At 49.1% G+C, this 22154-nt stretch overlaps 1 protein-coding gene across 4 annotated transcripts in view; it reads left to right on the forward strand.

Annotated features, from left to right (window-relative positions):
• PRPF40A (pre-mRNA processing factor 40A) overlaps positions 1 to 22154 on the forward strand; it is an 827412-nt gene that overhangs the window by 468513 nt on the left and 336745 nt on the right. For all 4 annotated transcript variants that reach the window (XM_085645530.1, XM_085645532.1, XM_085645531.1 and 1 more), the window contains exons 19-20: positions 2933 to 3024; positions 3108 to 3224. In XM_085645530.1, the coding sequence (XP_085501656.1) occupies positions 2933 to 3024; positions 3108 to 3224 (209 nt within the window). The remainder of the gene's footprint in view (positions 1 to 2932; positions 3025 to 3107; positions 3225 to 22154) is intronic.

A 22154-nucleotide genomic window follows, 5' to 3' on the forward strand; every position in this document is an offset into this window, starting at 1 on the left:
ACGGAAAGGTTTCTCCAAAGAAAACTGATGTCAGCGCGCCAGGAGGGGCTTAGATGACCTCGCTGACGTCACGTATGTGGACGACGTCAGGGCGGGAATGTGTGGCGCCATCCCCCGGCGCGCAGAGGTGCTGCTGCTAAGTTTTTTCCGAATCCAGTATGATGCCTGGGGATATTCCAAGTTAAGGAATCTGCTGCTAGACAACGTCTCTACCAGATACATCATTACCGAAGGTAAGTAACTCGTACAATAGTTCTCCCAGTTGGCAATGCCTTTAACACCCTTTAAGTCCCTATAAATGATACCCCTTGTAACTAGGGCAGATAGTAAAAAAGGTTCTCCAATGGCTCAGCACGAATCTTGCCACCCTGAGAGACTCCTCACCAAACACATGCAAGACTGCCACTGAACGCTGCCTGTTTCGGTGCATTCTAAAGTGAAAACACGACTATTATTACATGTACATGCCAGGGCATCCCTGCATGAGCAGTATGCGTCTGTGCTGGTCAGTTCCATTAGTGCAAGTGAACAGGGAAGTCATTTTAGAACATGTGCTGAACACTGGTGAAAACGAGATCCCCAGCTACATTATGGCTTCACTGAAAATAGGGATGTTTGGTATTAAAAATCTCATATTCATTAACCCACACTGTTCCTAGTGTTGGATTTGCCAATGCATGCACACAGAGAGCACCTAGTGGTGCCTCCCTGAAAACCTACCAACCTCTGGTGTGCTCACTGACTGGTTTCTGCCAGCCTGCCACCTGAGGCACTGTTCTGACCTTTTAGGGTGAGAGCCTTCTGGTCTCAGGAGACCCAGAACAAAAGCCTGTCTGAAAAGTGTCTCTCCACCTCCCAGAGGATGACCTGCTGATTAACATTCCTAGGCTGACAAGCTTCAAAGAGCTGCCGCCTTTGAAATGTTAATCTGGCACCCTCACAGTTGAGGAAGTTGACCCCTTTTGTCCAGCGCCCCTTTAGCACCTGGACAGGTGAGAAAATTAGATGATCAGGTAGGTGTGCCACCCCCAGGCTACCAAGGTGGAGTAAACTGAGGTAGACTTGACTTTTCAGAAGTAGCCATCTTTGTGATAGCATACTTAAGTATTCTTGGACAGGGTTGTGCCCACTTTACACTGGAAGTGGTCATATAGGGCACGTAACGATGCCCAGGGTCAGTTGCACATTAGCTACTACCCTACACTCTCCTACCACCCCTAAATTCTTATTCAGGGGAGCCCCTAGCACCAGAACAGATCCTGCTAACCTGAAAGACTAAGGACGTGAAGTCGCATCCTGCAAGAAGTGAAGACACTCAACTGACTTGGCACCAACCCTGCTGGTCTGTCTACTGACTCTGACAATTGCGCCAAAAAAACGACTTGTCCTGCAGCTGCTGAGTCCCCAAACCTCAGGGGACCTGCCAGCACTTCACCCAGGAACCAAGACCTCCCAAGAAGTAGTGGATCGGTTTCCCTGCATCCTGCAGGCATCCAAAGACTCCTGTGAGGACTTTGTGACCGCAGAAACCGAATGCCTGAAGACACCACTGCAACAGTCTTCGCTCCAAGCGAGAGTTGAAGTTTACCAACTGTCGATGTAATTCCCTAGCTGTCCAGAGAGAGTCCACCATGGTTTCTCGCCCAGTGAACTCTTGGATATAGCCTGCAGCATCTGCATGCAGGCCCCCTCTCCTGCGACTGCTCCCGGTAAGAAAAACCCGACGGCTAAAGACATCTCTGCAACCCATCACCTCTGGGCCGTGGAGAAGGGGACCAATGGTGTCGCTTTGTCCCCGACCATCGTGAGACCTGAGCCCCCCTGTTGGTTCAGCCTAACTTGCCTCCCAGTCAAATTCTGCAGCCTCTTTTCACGTGGACCGATCCTCATAGGGTAACATTGGGCTTCCAACACTGTTTTGCACCCGGCTGCCCTAGTGCACCTGGTGGTGGGCTGCTAGTTTTGCCTTACCCACCACTCAACTAAACTCCTGGAGATTGGTCTCATAATTTGCTGTACTATAACTGAATGCCACATTGACTTTTCCCTCCCATAGGATTACATGACAGCTTCCAGATATTGCAGATGTATCGACTTTTTGAACTAGAAATAATTACTATTCAAAAACGCACTTGCCTGAAAGTTTGTCCTCTGATTCCGAACCATATATAAAGAATCTTGCTATTTTTATAAATTGGTTTGGATCGCCTCCTTAAGTCGTGTCTCATTTATTGACCATTGTGTGTATTTTCAGATGTCTTTCACACCTCTGTGATAAGCCTAAGGCTGCTCGACCACATTACACCTTAGTAGAGCAACTTGAGATTTCCATCGCAAGTCCCCTATCCACTAATCGGGTAACCCCTGGACTCATTACACAATATGTCTAATTTTGGTATACCATATAAAGACCCAGCTTCCTACACGAACTCTCATGCTAAGGATAGTGCTGCCACTAAGGCAAGCACCCAACAGATGCTACATTTCCCTACACATGTGTTTTAGATCCCCTCAATATTTTGAGTCTATAGTGCTGGCATTCAAAAGCTTAAACTGAGCAAATTCCTTTGCTCCTCTTTCTGCCAAGCTTTCTATAATTTCCTGCCCACTACTCTGGCTTGAAAATGTTTGTTGTGTTTAGGAGCTTAATAGGTTGAATCAAATGAATGTCCTGACTACCTTTGTTAGATGATGGAAGTAAAGACAAGTATGCATGTTATTTATATTTGGAATAATATGAGTAATTAATTGTAACTTCTCACAGTTGAATGTTTTATGTTGATGTTTCTTTGTCTAAATGTTTGATAAGTTTGTAATGCAGCCTATCATGTTAGTCATTGTTGTTTTTTCAAAATTTAAGTAGAATACAAAAATGCAACATTTTCCATTACTTTATGCATTGTTTTGAAGCATTAACATTTTGTCTCTGCAGGGTCGACAGCGCTTGATCTTTTCAAATTTTATGTTGAAGATCTGAAAGCACGATATCATGATGAAAAGAAAATAATAAAAGATATTTTAAGGGTAAGACATTTTTAACATTTGTATTATGTGATCTTAGTTTGATACAGGACATTGACATTTTTACTCTGTCCCCTTGCTTGCAGGATAAAACCTTTTTGGTGGAAATAAATACTAGTTTTGAAGACTTTGTCACAGTGATAAGTTCAACCAAGCGTGCTACCACACTAGACGCTGGCAACATCAAGCTTGCTTTCAACAGCGTAAGTAAAAAAAAATTTTTGAATTACTGCTAAATAGTTTCAGCATTAAAACATATATTGGCAAATAAGTGAACGTTTGACTATTCACAAGTATTACCTATGTCTGTTATTTTTTGTAAGCCACTGTTTAAGGCTACTGAACAAACATTTGCTTATTTCTCAGGACTGTTGGCTGCAACATAGGCTTAGGAATTTAATGCAGTGATGATCGAGGATAGGCGAGTGATGTTAAAATGTTATATTCCTAATTTAGCTTTTCAGACTTTGCCACATATACGCACTCCTGCATGTCTTATTCTAAAAAATTGATAAGGGCTCTCACTGGGAATTAAGTTTGTCTTAATGTTTAATATGCTTTTGCAAAGTCAGTCTCATTAGGAAATCATGTAGTATCCAGTGATCAAGGTCCAAGTCTTCCACTCCAGGAAGAGGCTGCTGCCCCTAAAACTAACCCTCTGCCCCCCCCCCCTTTCTAAATCTCAAATCTCCTGTCTTATTGGATTGCTCCCAGATACTAATGTATTCTAATATGAGGTATGCAGTTTGACCAATATATACACTTTCTTTGGAGCTGATACAGCCTATCACTTCTGGGTACAGCCATCTCGTTTGTTTTATCCTAGACAAGGGAACCCACTAAATAAAAATCCTTATTAGGGTACTCCTTGGCATATTTTAACTCACTCACGCCAATCTACACTAGAGCCCATCCACACACACTCTAGCCTCACAAATTGCAAAATATCTCAAGCAAAGAGCCTCCTTGTGGGTGCCTGTCGGTCATTGCAGTGCCAGCCCTGATGAAGCAACGCCCGATGATGAAGCATGACACACCTCGGTGTGTGAGGGCTCTTGCTCCTGAGCAATCAGATGCCCTCATCTGGGTACTCAGACTTCCAGCACCGACCTGTCTCTGTGTCTCTGTTCTCATTCACTTTTCTTTAGGAACTACATACCTCTTGTTGTTAGTGAACATTTGGAGCATGAATGCTGGACCTTCATGCACTCCTTGTCCCTCTTGTGTGTATAATTAATGTAATCTGAAAGAGACACGTTAGTGATAGTTTCCTTACCTTAGAATAATCCCCAGGTGTCAGACTGGATCTGGAAAGTTTTCTGCTTAGCAGTACCCCTGCGCTCCAGTAGGTGGCGTCGTGCGGCTCTGCGTCTGTCAGTGGCGTCGTACGTGCCGGAATAACGTCACAGAGGCTACCTCGGCGCTACGCATGCGTGCTGACGTCCGTTTTCTTTTTCCGCGCCAAAAGGGCAGATCCGGATTGAGCACGTACCTCGTTCATTTTTTGACCACTTTTTTAGACTTTTGTCTCCTTCTCTTGTCTCCTGGTGCACGTAGGGATGCCTGGATTTAAGTCTTGTGGGTCGTGCCACCGTAATATGTCGGTGGCGGACCCCCAGGATGTCTGCCTCTGCTACCTGGAGAATGACCACGACTCCCGGGATTGTCGGGACTGCCGTGCCATGGCCCCGAAGGCATTACGGGAGCAGCGCTGGAAGTTGCTGGAGGTCCAGAACTCCTCTCACTGCCGCTCCGGATCTAGGGGCCGTTCGCGGGACCGGAGCCGTCGCTCCTCGGACTCTAAGTCTTCACCTTCAGATTCCGGTAAGCGACGCCATAAGAAGTCGAAGAAGCGTGTTCGCTCTCCGACGTCCCCCTATCGCTCCCCGGAGGCAGACGAGGGGGACAGGGGCTCCGCCCCTGCGGCTCCTCTGGAGCCTGGGAGTTCCGCAGCCTACCCGCTATACCCGGGTCCGTCGGCAACTCCCGAACAGAGGCAAGAGTTTATTGCTGCCTTGGACCGCCTGTTTAGGCCTCGGGCTCCCACCAGTGCACCTGCGGGCCCTGCGGCCCCGTGTCCAGATCCTGTTGACCCGGTGGAACCGCGGAGACTCTCCATCTCGCCCTCCCTACGGTGGCCCTTAAGACGAACCTCCTTACAGAGATGCTCGATACGGCGTCTACATCGTCGGAGCCGCTGCTCCCTTTCAATGAGGCCCTTACCGACGTCCACTTGGGTACTTGGTTGCGGCCGGCCTCTGGGGCGCCTGTGGATAAGAACGTCGCTAGGCGTCATTGCCCGGCGCCTGGTGATCCCGCCTTTTTGACCACTCACCCAACGCCTGAGAGCCTGGTCATTCAGGCCTCGACATCGCTGAGTGCCTTTCCCTCTGCTCCGCCAGTTAAGGAAGAGGTTGGACCAATAAGGCAAGAGGTTGTTCTCCTCAGCCAGTTTGGGGTTGAGGTCAGTTAATACCACCTGCTTATTGGGTCGTTACTCCCACGCAGTGTGGGATTCGGTAGCGGAGGTTCTACCTCAGTGCTCTGAGGAGGTCCAGGCTGTCCTTTCCCAAGGGATTGCGGAGGGCAAGGATGCAGCGAAGTTTGCCATCCGGTGTGGTTTGGGAACCGCTGATTCATTGGGCAGGGCGATTTCCACGACGGTGTTGCGGCACCACACTTGGTTGCGTTCCACTGGGTTCTCACCCGATGTCCAGAGCTCGCACATGGACATGCCCTTTGATGGCTCCCGCCTCTTTGGTGATAAGGCTGACAATGCCCTGGAGCGCTTGAAAGACTCTTGTGCCACGGCCAAGTCTTTGGGTCTTTCCTCGAAAAACCCTGCCACGACGGGGTTTCGTTCCTTTCGTGGCCAGGGCTGGGGTACCCAGGCGGCTCTTCCAGCAAGCCAGTGCAAAACCAGCCTCAGCGAGGCCGCGGACGTGGGTTCCGCAGGGGTGTTAAACGGTAGCGGCAGTTTCAGTCGATAACCTTTCAAGTATTGCCCGGCGGTAATCGCCTCTTATACCATTCGATAATTTACCAATGAAAGAGGCAGGCGCCGGAGACTGGAAGGCAGGAAACAAAGTTTTTATTCCGTCGGAGCAGAACACATCAGATCAGACAGCAAGGTATCGTCACAAGGTACTCTAACTGCATCTCTGAGGCCTGGCCTCTTATACACAGGTTTATGACTTTATTGCATGTTTATCACACATGGCACATTCTTGAGATTGTCTTGATACAAGAAAGAACTTCCTCGGAATCCCCACTTCGTGCTCGTTCCCACACATATCTTCAGTGGGAGTCCCCACCCCACCCACAGTAGGAGATGGCTATCACACAGCAGGATATTCCGCCAATTCTCGGGGGTGTGTGTGACCGGTCGGGTCTCAGGGGGTGAGGGCCTTGATCTGCTGTAATCCCTTTGATGTGGGGTGTTTTCCTTACAGTAGGGGCAATAAACTGCATCCGTAGGGCTAGGTGATGGCCTGGGATCGGTTCGGACAATCGGGCGCGGAGGATGGGGGTTATCAGGAAGGATGTATGACCATGTATGGGATGAAAGGAGGTGTTGGTCAGGCACGGGGTGTGATTCCATGGCAGGGTCGCGCAGAAGGAGAGGGTTTATGGCCTGTGTATGAGAGAGCGGGGGTGGCCGGCGCGCGGGGGATGCTTGCAGTGCCAGGGGGACGCGCTGGTGATCGGCAATGAGCAGGTAGAGACCAAAGTGCCTAAAATGGCTGCCGTGCGCTTTCCTGTGTGTGGCGCTGGGGAGAGGCAAGATGGCGCAGATAATGTTCATTTGTAAACTAAATTTCCACAGGGGCGGGTCTCGAAACCTGCGTGTGGGTCAGTGCACTTCCACCCCCGCTGCTTCCACCTCAAAACCTTCCTAATCAGAGCTTCAGGGGGCACCCCACGCCAGTGGGTGGCAGGGTTCACCTCCACCTCTGGCGTGAGATCATGTTGGACTAGTGGGTGCTGCAGATAATCTACCAAGGTTACTCGCTCCCCTTTCTATCCTCCCCTCCAGCCATGCCGCCCCGGTACCACCGCATGTCGGGGGATCATTTGGCCCTTCTCAGTCAGGAAGTCTCAGTCCTCCTGGCCAAGGGGGCCATCGAGCGCGTTCCTGGGCCAGAAGTAGGACATGGTTGTGATTACCAGTACTTTCTGGTGCCCAAAAAGGACAAGGGGGGCTTGCGCCCCATCTTGGACCTCCGGGACATCAATAGCTTCCTCCGGAAGGATAAGTTAAAGGTGCTCACTCTGGCTCAGGTCCTGACTGCCCTGGACCCTGGAGACTGGATGGTAGCGTTGGACTTGCGGGACGCTTATTTTCACATCCCTGTCCTGCCGACCCACCGGTGTTACCTGTGGTTCATGGTGGGCCAGGAGTATTTTCAGTTTGCCGTGCTCCCCTTTGGCCTACCAGCACCCCTAGGGTGTTCACAAAAGTGATGGCGGTGGTTGCAGCTCATCAGCGCAGGTCCGGGGTGTCAGTCTTCCCCTACCTCGACGACTGGCTGTTGAGGGCAGGCTCGCCCCCGGCTGTCGTCTCCCACCTCCAGGCTACGGCCGAACTCCTGCATTTGCTGGAGTTGTCCATCAATGTGCCAAAGTCGCACCTGAGCCCCTCTCAGAAGCTCCCTTTCATCGGGGCGGTTCTGGATTCAACGTTGTTTCGGTTTTATTCTCCCGAGCAGCGAGTCCGGGATATTCAGGCTATGATTCCGATCTTTCAGCCTCTATCCCGGGTTTCGGTCAGGATGACCCTCTGGCTTCTGGGCCTGATGGCCTCCTGCATCCTGCTGGCGAAGCATGCCAGATGGCATATGCGGGCTCTGCAGTGGGACCTGAAGTTCCAGTGGGCACAGCATCAGGACAACCTGTCCGATCACGCCTAGAGGGCACTGCACGGCAATTGCAATGGTGGCTCACGAATCGCGATTGGGTCAATGTCAGATCCCTCTCCCTTCCCCAACCGGAGCACACAGTGGTGACGGATGCGTCCCTCCTGGGATGGGGTGGCCACATGGGAGAGGCGGAGATCAGAGGCCTCTAGTCTCCTGCGGAGTCCCGGCTCCATATCAACCTCCTGGAGCTGCGGGCGATCCGGCTTGCACTGAAGGTATTCCTTCCCTCTGTCCGGGGAAGTGTAGTGCAGGTGTTCACGTACAACATGTCGTGGACCCTATGTCAGGAGGCTGTGCGCCTCTTGACATGGCTGGAACATCACGGCATTACCTTGGTGGTTCAACACCTGGCGGGTTCTCTGAACTCCAGGGCGGACGAACTCGGCCGCCGGTGCATGATTGATCTCGAATGGCGTCTGCACTCGGACGTGGTGCAAGGTCTCTTTCAGCAGTGAGGAGAGCCTTGGTTAGATCTATTCGCCACCGAAGAGAACACTCAGTGTCATCATGTCTGCGCGTTGGAATTTCCAAGTAGGCACTTGCTCGGAGACGCTTTTCGGAGCGAATGGAGTTGCGGTCTGTTGTATGCCTTTCCGCCTATACCACTTCTGCCCAGATCTTCTGTCGCAGTAGCAGGGGACGGTCCTCCACCCAAGCCTGTCCAGTCTCCACCTCCATGCGTGGAGATTGAGCGGCGACAGTTGACGCCTTTTGATCTTCCTTCCGAAGTCTGTGATGTCATTCCGGCAGCCAGGCGTCCCTCCACTAAAACGGTATATGCCTGCCGATGGAACAAATTTGTGCCATGTGGTATTACAACAAACAGGGTGGGGTGGGGTCGTGGACCCTTTGTCAGGAGGCTCTGCGTCTCTGGACAAGGCTGGAACATCACGCATTACCTTGGTGGTTCAACACCTGGCAGGTTCTCTGAACGCCAGGGCGGACAAACTCAGCCGCCGGTGCATGATGGATCACGAATGGCGTCTGCACTCGGATGTGGCGCAAGGGCTCTTTCAGCAGTGAGGAGAGCCTTGGTTAGATCTATTCGCCACCGAAGAGAACACACAATGTCATCAGTTCTGCGCATTGGAATTTCCAAGGCGGCACTTGCTCGGAGACGCTTTTCGTCGCGAATGGAGTTGCGGTCTTTGTATGCCTTTCCGCCTATACCACTTCTGCCCAGAGTGCTGAAGATCAGGCACGACCGGGCCCAAGTCATTCTTGTGGCTCCGGACTGGGCTCGAAGAGTATGGTATCCCGAGCTACTCCGAATGAGCATCGATTCACCCGATCCGTCTGCCTCTTAGGGAGAATCTTCTGTCGCAGCAGCAGGGGACGGTCCTCCACCCAAGCCTGTCCAGTCTCCACCTCCATGCGTGGAGATTGGGCGGCGACAGTTGACACCTTTTGATCTTCCTTCCGAAGTCAGTGATGTCATTCTGGCAGCCAGGCCACTGGCTGCCGATGGAACAGATTTGTGCCATGGTGCACAGCGAAAGCTGTAGACCTCCTTTCGGCTCCTCTTTCTGAGGTTCTTCTGTTTCTTCTGTCTTTGGCCCAGCAGGGCTCTGCTCTGGGCACTATCAAAGGTTATCTTTCTGCCGTTTCCGCCTTCCTGAGGCTTCCTGATCAGCCTTCTCTTTTTAAGTCCTCGGTTGTTAACCGTTTCCTCAAAGGCATTACACACACGTTTCCTCCTGTGCCATTCATAATGCCTCAGTGGGACTTGAATCTTGTCTTGACTTTTCTGATGTGTGCTCTCTTCGCACCTCTTGATAACTGCCCTTTGTGTCTTCTTGCGCTCAAGGCTGCTTTTCCGGTTGCCAATACCTCTGCCAGAAGAGTGAGTGAGCTCCAGGCTCTTTCTTCCAAACCTCCTTTCCTTTCTGTTCATCCGGACAAGGTGGTTTTAAGGACCCGTCCTTCTTTCTTGCCAAAGGTTGTCACGCCCTTCCACATCGGGCAGACCATCACTTTGCTAAGGTCGCCACCCCCCTCCCCACCGCCCTAAGGTACAAACTCCCACTCTGAGGTCCAAATACCACTACCCCCTCTCAACCCCCACACTGGTTTCTCGCCCTGCCCTGATGACTAAAACCCTGTCCCTTAACCCTGTTCCTTAATCTGACCCAGCCCTAAATACTGCCCGCCCTCCCCATCGCCCTAAAAACTACACCCCTGTGAGAAAGTGGCTCTGTATATACTGTTCCCAAATAGGTACAGTGTGTACAGAGTTCACAGCCCCCAGAGGTTTGGCAGAGGCTAAAGTTAGATATAACCTTACTCTCTAAAGTTGTAGCTTGGTTGAGCAGTAAGGCAGTATCCGAGGACAGTGTAAAGCATTTGTTGTACACACTCAGTCAGCAAATGGTCTCACACACTCAAGAACTGAACTCTAGGCCAATGGTTTGTATATAAAAATATATGGTTGTTTTATTTTAGAACCAACAATAGGTATCAAAATATACTTTATCAGTTGTATGCAATTGATTACCTTCGCAATTGATTACCTTCAGGATTATTTTAAAGGTTGACACTTTGAAACTTTTTCTAATCAAATTACCAATGTTATCCTATGGGAGGAAATTCACTTAGCAGGTAAGTAGGGTTATGGTTACTTTTTCTAGGTCAGTGTTGGATCTTGGATCCAGCACGAGGGTACCACCTGTAAGCAGTTGAGAAACTGTGTTTAAGTTATACAGGCGATTTTTAACGAATATTTATGTTTGCAAAATCGACACTTGAAAGAAATTTCACAGAAAAACAGTCAATGGTTTCCTATGGAAGAAAATTCAAGTTACGGGTAAAGTATGTTCTTGTTACTTTTGTAATCCAGTGCTAGGCTCAGCACTGGGACATCTATCTAAAACAGGTAAGTAATTACGTTTTCACAGTTGTCACGATTTTTAAAGAATATTTGTAGTTTGCAAAAATCGACACTTAGAAGAAATTTCTGAGAAAAACATTCAATGGTTTCCTAAGGGAGAAAATGGAGTTAGTGTTAAGTACGGTCGTAAGTACTTTTCAGGGTCAGTGCGGGGCACCAAGATCCAGCACTGGGATCTCTCTTAATACCAGGTGAGTATTTCCGTTTTCGTTACTCGGTTGACTTTAGGTGAATATTTTAAAGTTTAGAAACTTCACACTTTGAAGAAATTTCAAGCGAAACCAGTCCACGTTACCCTATGAAAGAATAGTGAATTATCGGCTTTTGAGTAAGTACTCGACTGGCAGAGTTAAAGTTCTGGGCATAGACTCTGGGGTCTCCCAGGGTCAGGTAAATACAGTTGTTACACCCTCAGCGGCACAGGGGCAGCCGGGTGCAGAGTGAGTTAGGTACAATGTTATCCTATGGGAGGCAGGGGGCCCTTGGTTGGTGGCTGCTGACTAGCAGGCCACGTGGTTGTGGGAGCTGGGCTCCTGGTGTGTGCCCAGAACCTTAACTTTGCAAGTCGAGTACTTAACTGAAAACCGATAACTCAATTTTCTCCATAGGGTAACATTGACTGGTTTCTTCTGAAATTTCTTCAGTGTGGAGTTTTCAAAACTTAAAATATTCACCAAAAATCAGCCGAGTAACAAACGAAAATACTCACCTGCTATTAGGTGAGATCCCAGTGGTGGATGTTGGTGCCCAGCACTGACCCTGAAAAATATTCACACCCGTACTTACCAGTAACCCAATTTTCTTCCATAGGAAATCATTGACTATTTTTCGGTGAAATTGTTTCTAAGTGTCGATTTTTGCAAACTTCAAATATTCTTTAAAAATGGTACAAATTGTGAAAACGTAATTACTTACCTGTTTTAGATAGAGGTCCCAGTACTGAGTCTAGGCACCCAGTACTGGGACCTCATTGACTGTTTTCTGTGAAATTTCTTCTAAATGTCAACTTTTAAAAAAGCAAAATATTGTCTAAAAATCATAACAGTAACTAAGTCGACTTTTATCACTTGTTTCGAAGTACTGTCCCAAGACTGAATCTAGGATCCAGTCCTGGAATCCCAAAAGTAATCCTAAAAGTAATCTATTGCAAATAACTTGAAACTTCCATTGAACTTAATGCATTATTGTGTTTAAAATTGTGTTGCCTAATGCAACAACCTGTAACTTTCTACAAAAGCCAATTGCATATTGCCAAAGTATTTATCTGAAACATCTCATTCTGCGAAAGTATATTTTGATACCTATTGTTGGTTCTAAAATAAAATAAGCATATATTTTTTATATATAAACCATTGGCCTGGAGTTCAGTTGTTGAGTGTGTGCAACAAATGCTTTACACTGTCCTCTGATACTGCCTTACTGCTCGACCAAGCTACCACTTTAGAGAGTAAGGTTATATCTAACTTTAGCCTCTGCCAAACCTCTGGGGACTGTGGACTCTGTACACACTTTACCTATTGGGGTACAGTATATACAGAGCCACTTTCTCACAGTCCTGGGATTCCCTCAGAAGTGTACAGGGCTAAATGTAAACCCAAAGTTCTCGATTTGTGGTCGAGCACCCTTATGCCGAACACAGAAGAGTGTAAGAGATTTGTATTACACACAGTGACTAATAAATGACTCATGACTCAAAAAGGAGATCCACACCTTTTTCATAAAAATAAGCTTATTTCAAGATTTATCCTAAGACCAAGATGTACGTTAAAATGTAAGTGTTTTCATTTTTCAATAAAAATACTTTTCACTTTAAAAGTGGACACTGCAATTTTTCGGTTTAGCAATGTTAACCTATGGGCAGAAAACAAGAATGCAGGTTTGAAGACAAATGCACGACTTATAAATCCAGTCTTTGGGGTTTCAGGCTAACACCTGGCAAAGTTCAAATTAGTGCCAAGAGTTCACCACCTGCGGCACAGGGCGGCCGGGTCCAGAGGTTAAAATTTGGGGTCGGGCACCCAATGTAAACCAATGCAGATTGGGGGTGATTGAAGGTGTGCTGCTCTCAGGTAAGTAAAGCGGTGTCAGGGGTGTCAATCTCTGAGAGTTCCGGTAAGCACTAGAGGGGGCCACATGGCAGCACCAAACTTACACCCTCAGCGGCACAGGGGCAGCCGGGTGCAGTGTGTCAACACAGGTGCCCAATGCAAATCCTTTGGGGACATCGGTTTTGAAACGAGAATTCAGGCACAGGCCAAGATGCTGAACAAATAAAACCCACAGCTGCATAGGTAAGTTCTGATGCTAGGATACAAAGGGACATTGTTGGTCAAGCTACCCAAGGCCCAGAGGCGTCGGATGCAATGGTTTTCTTTGGTGTATGGAACAGCTTACTGGGCAGATCGCGGTCCGGGGGAGTCTTCGGATTGAGGCTGCAGACGTCCAGGTAGAGTCCAGCAGGGGTCAGTCCATGGTGGACTCTGGCACAGAATCGCTGGGGAACCTTCGTAGGTCCGGTGGGCTACTTGGACTCAGGTCGTGGGCGTCTGGTGCAGAGGTGGGTTCGAAGGCAGTTTCGCAGATCCTCCGGTCAGAGCTCTTTGGTTTTAAAGTTTGTTTCTTCTTGGACAGGTCCGGTGTCCACAGGGGTTTCCTGATCTTTATAGCAGGCATGCCGTCCTTCCAGGGTTTTGGAGGTCGCTGAGCTTGCAGGACAAGTTGACTTTTGTAGCAAGGACGAAAGACAGCAGACAGGCTGGCAGGGCTGGTGCCAAGTCAGCCACTGGTCCTTTTTTCTTGCTTGTGCGGCTCATCATGTCTGAGCTTCGGAGGTCGTCAGGAATCTGATTTCAGGGTCTGGGGGTGCCACCATAATACTAGATTTAGGGGTGTTACAGGAGAGTGACAGGTAGGGGCCAATGGGTTCCTTTCCTGGGTTGTCTACACCCTCTATTATGCCACCCTCCTGTGGGAGAGGGCATAGCCCTAGCTCTGATTGAATAAGTCCCACTATCTTCAAGATAGTGGGCCCTGGAAAATGTGCTTCACTTCGCCTCCAGCACCTGAGGGGTGCAGTTGGTGATGGGCAGTACACCTCCTCTTCTCACTTAATTTTCCGACCTATTCTCCCAGCAAACGTGGGGGTTTCAACAAGGGGATGCCATCTGCTGCTAGCAGCAGAGGCTGGGGTGCATTACAAAGGCGGCAAGGCCTTTGAAGCTTCCCACAAGAGAGCACTGTGCTCCTCCTGGGGAGGAGGTGGGACACCACTGACCAGTATGAGGTTTGTTTCTCGCCTCAGAGTGCAGGGACACTCAGCCCAGAGATCCAGAAACATGTCTGGCGGTGGAAGGCTGCCAAAAGCCAGTCGGAGACCACACCAGGGTTGGTAGGATTTCATGGGGCACTTCTGCGTACATGATCTAATAAATCCAACACTGGCTTCAGTGGGGGTTTATTAAGAGGAGTTGGTTGGTGCCAAACACTACTGGGTTTAGTGAAGCAATCATAGTGCTGGGGAACTTGAGTTGTTGAGTTTCCAACTCATGTACTCTGACTTCCTTGGCAATTACAATATTAACCCCTTCGCCGCGGCACGAATTTGGCGCGGCGCTGGGGGGGTTTGGGGCAGCGCGGCGCCGCCATGCTCGTGACGGAACTACTCAGTCATGAGCCACGGGCGCGCTGTGCTCATGACGGAGTGGTTCCGTCACGACTCCGCCCACTCGCGCTAATCGCCCGCACAGGCGGGGAATCAGCGCCGCGTGGGCGGAGCGGCCGCCAACGGCTGCAGCATGACGGAACCACTCAGTCATGAGCACACGGCGCCCGTGGCTCATGACGGAGTGGTTCCGCCATGAGCAGGGAAGGGGTTAAGAACCGGCTTAAATATTGTTGGGGTATAGCTGTTCGTGCAGATATGCCCACACCTGCGATATAGTGCATCCTGCCTCAGGGCTTGTAAGGCCTGCTAGAGGGGCGACGTATCTGTACCTTAGGCAGTGCTGCTTTGACTTGGCACACAGGCAGTGTGCCATATCGACTTTGTCGTTTTCTACACCAAGGCACACAGGTTGCAGAGGCAGTTAGCATGGCCTTGGTGAGCGGTTCCTAGGGGACCCTCTTCAGTCCCCATGCTCTAGGTACCAGAGGTAGCCAGGGGCCCTGATTGGCAGGGACTCTGTGCACTTTCAGTCGAAACCACATGTTCCAGGCAAAAAAGTGTGTGGGGGGGGGGGGGGGGGGCTAACCATATCAAAAGAGGCTCTTTCTCACAGGTACACTATATAAAGAGCCAGCTTCCTACACCTTCCAGTATGCAGTGGCAGACTGGGCGACATGTTTAAATTCATCCCGCTTAGGGTGGCACAACAAGTGCTGCAGTCCCTGGGGGACACTGATTTACAGACCCTGGGTACATTTGGTACCATATACTGGGGACCGGCAATTAAGTTAGGTAATGCCAAATGGGGTCATGCCAATTACCCATGCACCATTTTAAGGGTCAGAGCACATGCTTGGAGTCCTCTTGAGCAGGCTCAGAGCATTTCAGAGCCATTATACCAGCACCTAGTAGTCCAAATGAGGACAAAAGTCGAGGTTGTACAACTACACCTTATTATAAACACCATTTCCTCACAGCAAGCGTAACACAAAATAAGAAAAGCAACAAATTGGAGGAAAGCAACTGAGATTGACACGAAAGCCAGTCAGTTTTGAGCATGGTTTGGTTCTCAGGGATATCGTACATAGTGCTGTCTCAAGGCAGACAGCTGTAGCGGTCTGTAGCGAGACTTACAAAAAAACCTGTGAAAATGCGCCTGATATTGTCTGCTACACAAACTAAAACTCACGACTGCCATGAAAACAGTAACTCGCTCGTATATCTCGTATGTCACAAATGACATTGTTGCCTTCATTGGTGACATTGCTTATTACTGAGATTGATGACAATGGTATGGATACAGTGTGCTGATCGATTTCTTCCTTTCTTTCTGCTCCCTTTTGTACTGGTGTGATGCTCCCTTGTGGGTTTTCTGTCCATTTCCAAATTCTTTAACAGTGTGCTAGGATATGATGCACCACTGAAAACAGGATTCAAGCCATGCTGAGCCAGCAGGAAACAGTTGTCTGTCACTGTCCCGCAATAGGTGTCCCTCTGATGCATGAACTCTTCATGTCATGTGACATGTGTAGCCTCATGCATCCGAACGCCATCCAATATTGGGAGGCAATGCTCTACGTCGCTGAGCACAAAAATGTTGCAGTTGAAGCACAGGTCGAGGTTCCAGTAAAAAGTAAACTTCCTGCTTGAAATCTTTTAGAGTCCATAAATAAGCATTAAATGCTTAAATGCAGCTCATCTCCATCCTGTAATTCAAAGTCAGGAAACAAGGTGCAAGAGTCATGTCATGATAAAGGTTGCACCCATTCACAGTCCCCAGAATCTGAACTGATCTTCAGAACCTGCCTTGATGCCCAAAGGAAATTATGCAAAAACAAAAATTATGAGCATGGGTGGAAAAAAGAGCTCAGAGAAAAGGAAACATCAGCCCTAAAGAGAATGGCCGTGACACCGACGAAAAAAACTCTCAATATCGAAAGGTAAGACTTAGGCTTTAAGCTGAAATGGAGGCCTTCATGAAGAGAAAAAGGGAATTGGATTAATCCCTGAGGGGTTTTGGAATTCCTTTGAATCCACAAAGGGAGAAGGAGCCTAAAGTTTGTGGTGGACCTGGGGCCTCACTATGCCAGAGCCTCAGAAGGAAAATGAGGAAAGCGTATTCTATGAAGTGGAGCGAAGTCAGTTCGACCAGGATTCTTGCATGACTTAGACTGGCTATTTGGGGAAAAGGCTCATTTGATGGTGCAACTGTTCAAAGACTTTCAAACCTCACTATCCCTTGGCTGATGCAGTCTAGCAGAACAATTTCACCGACAGTTCAAGAAGTTCAATGCCTATACCAGGGGTCTAGCTTAAAGACTGTATCAACCCTCACAACCTTATGCACAGCAGCTGACCCTCTCCTTTCGAGATTGTGAGCAGGGCACTGGCAGAATTTGTGGGATTCATCTGAGATCGCAAACCTTCAACTCCTCCCAGATGCAGGATTAATTTTGACTTCCGTGACCAATACCAGGCTGGTAGAAGGAAGGATGTTATTTCCTACCCAACGAAAGATCCATCATGTCAGGCAGATGGGTCTTACATAATGTCCAAAGGGAAAATACCCTACTTTCTGATTCGACCCCTTTCCATCTCCCCAACCATGCCTCCCCTCCTGCTTATGCCAGAAAGCATTTAGGATGAACACTCTGTGCCATTGAGCAGGTACCAGTTTCGGTAAGAGGGGCAAGATGTTATCCTGGCCATTTCCTCCTCCTGAAGGACAGAGACCTATTCTAGAATTTAACTTATTGAGCGCTAGTAGGAAGATGGCTCTGTATATACTATACTAAAATGAGGTATAGTGTCCACATAACCCAGTGGAATCCCGAAGGTAGGCAGAGGTAAAAGTAGATAGCACCTTACTCTCTATTTGTGGTAGTGTGGGAGAGCAGTAAGGCTGTATCAGAGGGTAGTGTTAAGCATTTGTTGTACTCTCAGGCAAGAAATGATGTCACACACTCAAAGGTTAAACTTTGAACAATTTTGTTTGTATCAAAAATATTGAGTTTTTATTTTTAGAACCAAGCCAAGCCTGGTGCAGGTAAGTGAAAAAATACGGTTGAATACAGGTTCAAATGCAGTTGGTTGAATTACAGGTAAGTCAACAGTTCGAAATTATTTTTTCGTTACTGTAAAGATTACTGTGCACGTTACTTGTTAGAGTACTTTTTGTTACTTTTGCTAATCAGTGTGATATGCCTAGATATCACACTGAGAAATTTCTTAGACAAAAGGTAAGTAATTCACTTTTAGTACATTTACAGTTTTTAGGGTTGTATACAAACCAACTCCACACTTGGAAGTATTTTCAAGGAAATGCAGTCAATTCAATCCTATGGAAGGAAATGAAGTTAAAGGTTTACACACAAGTACTTATTTGTGGGAGTTGGTATTCTGGGGTTAGAACCAGGGTTTTCTCGGGGTCAAGGATGTGCACTCAGAACATCCTCCCTGGCACCAGAGCATCCGGGTGCAGATTGCTGAGGCCCAGTGTTATCGAATGGTGAATAGGGGGGCCTCTGGTTGGTGGCTGGTCACGAGCGGGCCACAAGGTTGTGGGAGCAAAGTTCCTGGTGTTAGGCTCAGGGTGATCCGAGTTAGCACCCAAAGTACACCCGCAGCAGCAATGGGGCAGCTGGGTGAAGAGTGCTGTTTTGACATAGGGGGCTCTTTTGATTTCAATGGGGATTCTCTAGTTGTAACAAAGACTGCAGGCTCGGGGACGAAGATCTTCTGGTGGTGACCACCGGTTGGAGAGGTAAGTTGGGATGCCCTATAGCTAAACTTTATTGTTAGTAAATTAAAACCTTACAATATAAAAGCACGCATCGTGTTCATAAAATGAATACATTTCTTAAAAATTGTTGGAATAACATTTTGGTTAAAACTCAACTTGACTTCTTAACTGCTGTTAAAAGTCTCGTGGACCAGGTTCGAATCAACAATTTGTTGTGTCCAATGATGGAGTTTCCCTCCCTAAACAAATTTTGTTAGCCCGATATTCAGCTTTGTGTTATCCAGGTTGAAAGCTGCTATTATAGCTTGGCGGCAAGATCGAATTCCAAGTTTTATCCATTCTACTAGCACTAGCGAGCGTCTAAAAGTGAGCATAAGTTGAGATGCCGGGACACCGTTGGTTCAACCATCCAAGGACGTCTGGTGCAGGGGTGTCTTTAGGCATCGGGTTTTCTTACCAGCTCCAGTCGAGTGGATCCTCCAGAAAGGGGCTGCAGACATTGATTGGACATTCGAGGCAGGCCAGAGATCACCAGATATCTGGTCAGGATCGCCAGGGAGACGTCCTCGTGGTGTTGGGCCACTCGAACTCTGGGCGTATCGTGCAGAGTGGTGCAGACTCGCGGATTTGGCCAGAGTCCGTGGGTGAGCAAATCCAATGCTCGTAGGAGACAGTCTTGGTTTTGGAAGGCAGAGCGGGTCCTTCGGGTTTTTGAGGGCTGCTGGCTGCAGGACACACTGAGGTTTTGCTGGAGCAGGTTTGAGGTGCGGACAGGCCAGTAGGGCTGGGGCCAAGTCAGTGGGCGTCCTGCTCTTCTTAGTTCAGCATGGCTTCTTCGGTCGTCCTTCTCTTTTTCTGGTCGGTTTTTGTCTCAGGAGGCAAGGTTCGGGGTTGCCCCTAAATACTAGATTTAGGGGCACTACGGGTAAGTAAAGATCAGGACCAATGGGTTCCTTCCTTGCGGCGGGTACACCCCCCATATGCCACCCTCCAGTGGGAGGAGTCGTATGCCTCTCTGGTTGGCTGGGTCCCCCCATCTGCAAGATGGCAGGGACTGAGAGTTGTGCTTAACCTCGCCTCCCCCATCTTTTATGATGTGTTTCAAGTGTCGCGCCACAGGATGTTTTATCCCGATTCGTTATCACACACGTGTGCTCTAGGACACGTTTTTTCGGTTATCATGCCGTTCTTCGCAACGATTACGTAAAGAGTTCTTGCCAGGACTTTGTTACATATGTGGTGACCTGAATTCCGCCCGTTTACCACTCTTTAGAACTTTCTTAGACACTTCCTCAATTCTGTGCAAGATTGCAAGTGTATATATATACACCAGGTCTAAGGTGGATTTTGCCCTGTAAGACCTTGTTTCTTCATACAGTTTTCTCTTCACCATTGACTGGTTGTATATTTACAAGCCCTGATGAAGTTCCGTTTTGGCACAATCTGGAACGAAACGCGTTGGCTGTGTGCCGGTTTTAAAAACTGATGAAATAAAGAAGTACTTTTGGAATTACTATTTATATGTCTGACTTTGCTACGAGTTCACCTTCCACCTTTTCTCGAAAAACTTTGACTGTGACTCACACCTTTGGACGATGGGTGCAGAAAGTGTGTTGCACCACTCTGAAATTGATTGTACATGTGGATTGGTTGAGCTGGACCTTGGTCTGTTGTTTGTTCTTTTTTTGCTAATTTACACGTTTTTATCCTTGCCTCCACTGTAAGGCCTGTAAATACAGCAAAAAGAAACTGAACTACAGAGGAAGACCTGATGACCCACGTCCCACAAGAGAAATAACATTTCTTAATTGTAACTCTGACTTCACGGTGTATTGTTTGGAGTGTCCATGCTCCAAGCGATATATCGGAAGTACAATCCATCCAACAAAAAAACGTGTCCTAGAGCACATGAGCGCGATAACGAATCGGGATAAAACATATCCCGTGGCGCGCCACTTTGAAACACATCATAAAAGTGATCGGGACCTTTTAACATTCTTTTGTCTGGATCGAGTGGATAGAAAAGAGAGAGGAGGATATCGAGTAAAGACTCTAAAAATGTTGGAATCAAAATACATCATCGATCTCCAGGCTAAGGCCCCGATAGGGCTAAATAACGATGAAGAGCTTTGGGTTCACTTATAGTGGGATTGCATATAGGAAATAAGATAGACATATGAAAAAAGTAAAATAAGTGGCAACACGAAATGTTGGTTGGCTTTCTTCCCTGTTTGTCCATATGACCACGTCATCTAAATTAAAGATGCTAAAGAAATGAAACTACAATACATGTGACACACCAGTTATAGAAATCAGAATTGATTATTAGGTATGAGATCTTGACAGCACGATTGAAATTAGCTATGAATGCAGCACTGAATGTAAATAAGATTATCTGAAAGAAACACGTTAGTTAGATTCCTCACTTTAGAATATCCCCAGGCGTCAGACTGGATCCGGAAGATTTTTCGTCAGCAATACCCCTTGCGCGTCGCTAGGCGTCGACTGCGGCTCCGCGTCCGTCTTCAGCGTCGTGCGCCGGGATGACGTCGTCGGAGTACTTAGACGCCGCCCTCGCGCGCTGACGTCAGTTCTTCTTTTTTCCGCGCCAGTAAGCGCAGATCCGGGAGAGCTACCCCTTTAGTCAATTTTTGACTAACTTTTTGATCCTTTTTGATCCTGTCAATCGACACCGGTGCCGGTAGGATGCCTGGGTTTAAAGCCTGTACGGACTGTAGCCGATTGATGTCGGTTACGGACCATCACCGCCGGTGCCTGTACTGCTTGGGCCTCGGCCACGACGCGGAGTCGTGCTCGGACTGTAAGGCCCTGACCTCGAAGGCTAGACGGGAGCGGTCCCGTAAGCTTCTCGAGATTTGCCACTCGGCTCCGCGCACCTCTCGATCCCGGTCCAGGAGGAGGTCCAAGGATCGGTCGCGGAGCCGCAGCCGACGTCACCATCGGTCGTCGGGATCCAAGTCTTCGGGTAAGTCGAAGCATTCCAAGAAGTCCAAGAGGCGACATCGCTCTTCGGACTCCCCTCGCCGGTCGCGCGACTCGGCCGAGGGTCAGGGTGGTTCCACCCCCGCGGCTCCGGCGGTGCCGCAGGCGCCGCGCCCGTCCCCATACCCTCCGGTCCCTGGGACTAACGCGACGCCGGCGGAAGTCAGTGCCTTCCTCTCGGCCATGAGGAACCTGGCTCCGCCGTCGGTGCCCGCTGGTGCGCCTTCGGGCCCCGCGGACACGACTGGGCTGCCTTGCCTGCCGGTGGCTCTGGCCCCGGCGCCGTTGACGGCTCCGGCCTCGACGCCGCAAGCACCCGAGGGACCCGTTCTCGAGTCCCCGTCGACGCCGGTCAACCTCGTCACGCCTCCTCCACCGGCGTCGACACCGGTACCACCCCCGACGCCGACGTCGACTCCGCTCGATGTCGAGCCCCGGTTCAGTCCCACTCCGGGCCCGGCGCCGGTCCGGCGTCGATGGACGCCGAGATCGACGCCGCTAGAGACACATGTCTACCGCCCGGCTCCGTTACTTTCTCCTCTATACCAGGAGTCGGATGATGGGGACAACTGGGAGGGATCTGAGGATCCTATGGCCGTTCAGGCTCAACTGTCCCAGGACTGGGCAGATGAACTGTGGGAGGCCAGTGGCCTGGATACCTCTCCAGACACTGGATTCGTCTCTCCTCCGACTGTGGCTTCGGAGGAGGGCGCTGCTTTCTCTGTGGTGCTGCGCAAGGCGGCCGCAGCCCTTGGGCTCGAGCTGCCTGCCGTGGCTGTGAGGACTAACGTCCTTACTGAGGTGCTTCAGTCTGCAGCAAGCTCCACTGAGCCTCTGCTGCAATTCAATGAGGCCCTCATTGACGTTCTGCAGGGCACCTGGTCCAAGCCCTCCACAGTTCCTCCTGTGGACCGGAAC

This window comes from Triturus cristatus, chromosome 3_1 (assembly GCF_964204655.1).
Source record: "Triturus cristatus chromosome 3_1, aTriCri1.1, whole genome shotgun sequence".
NCBI classification, from domain to species: domain Eukaryota; kingdom Metazoa; phylum Chordata; class Amphibia; order Caudata; family Salamandridae; genus Triturus; species Triturus cristatus.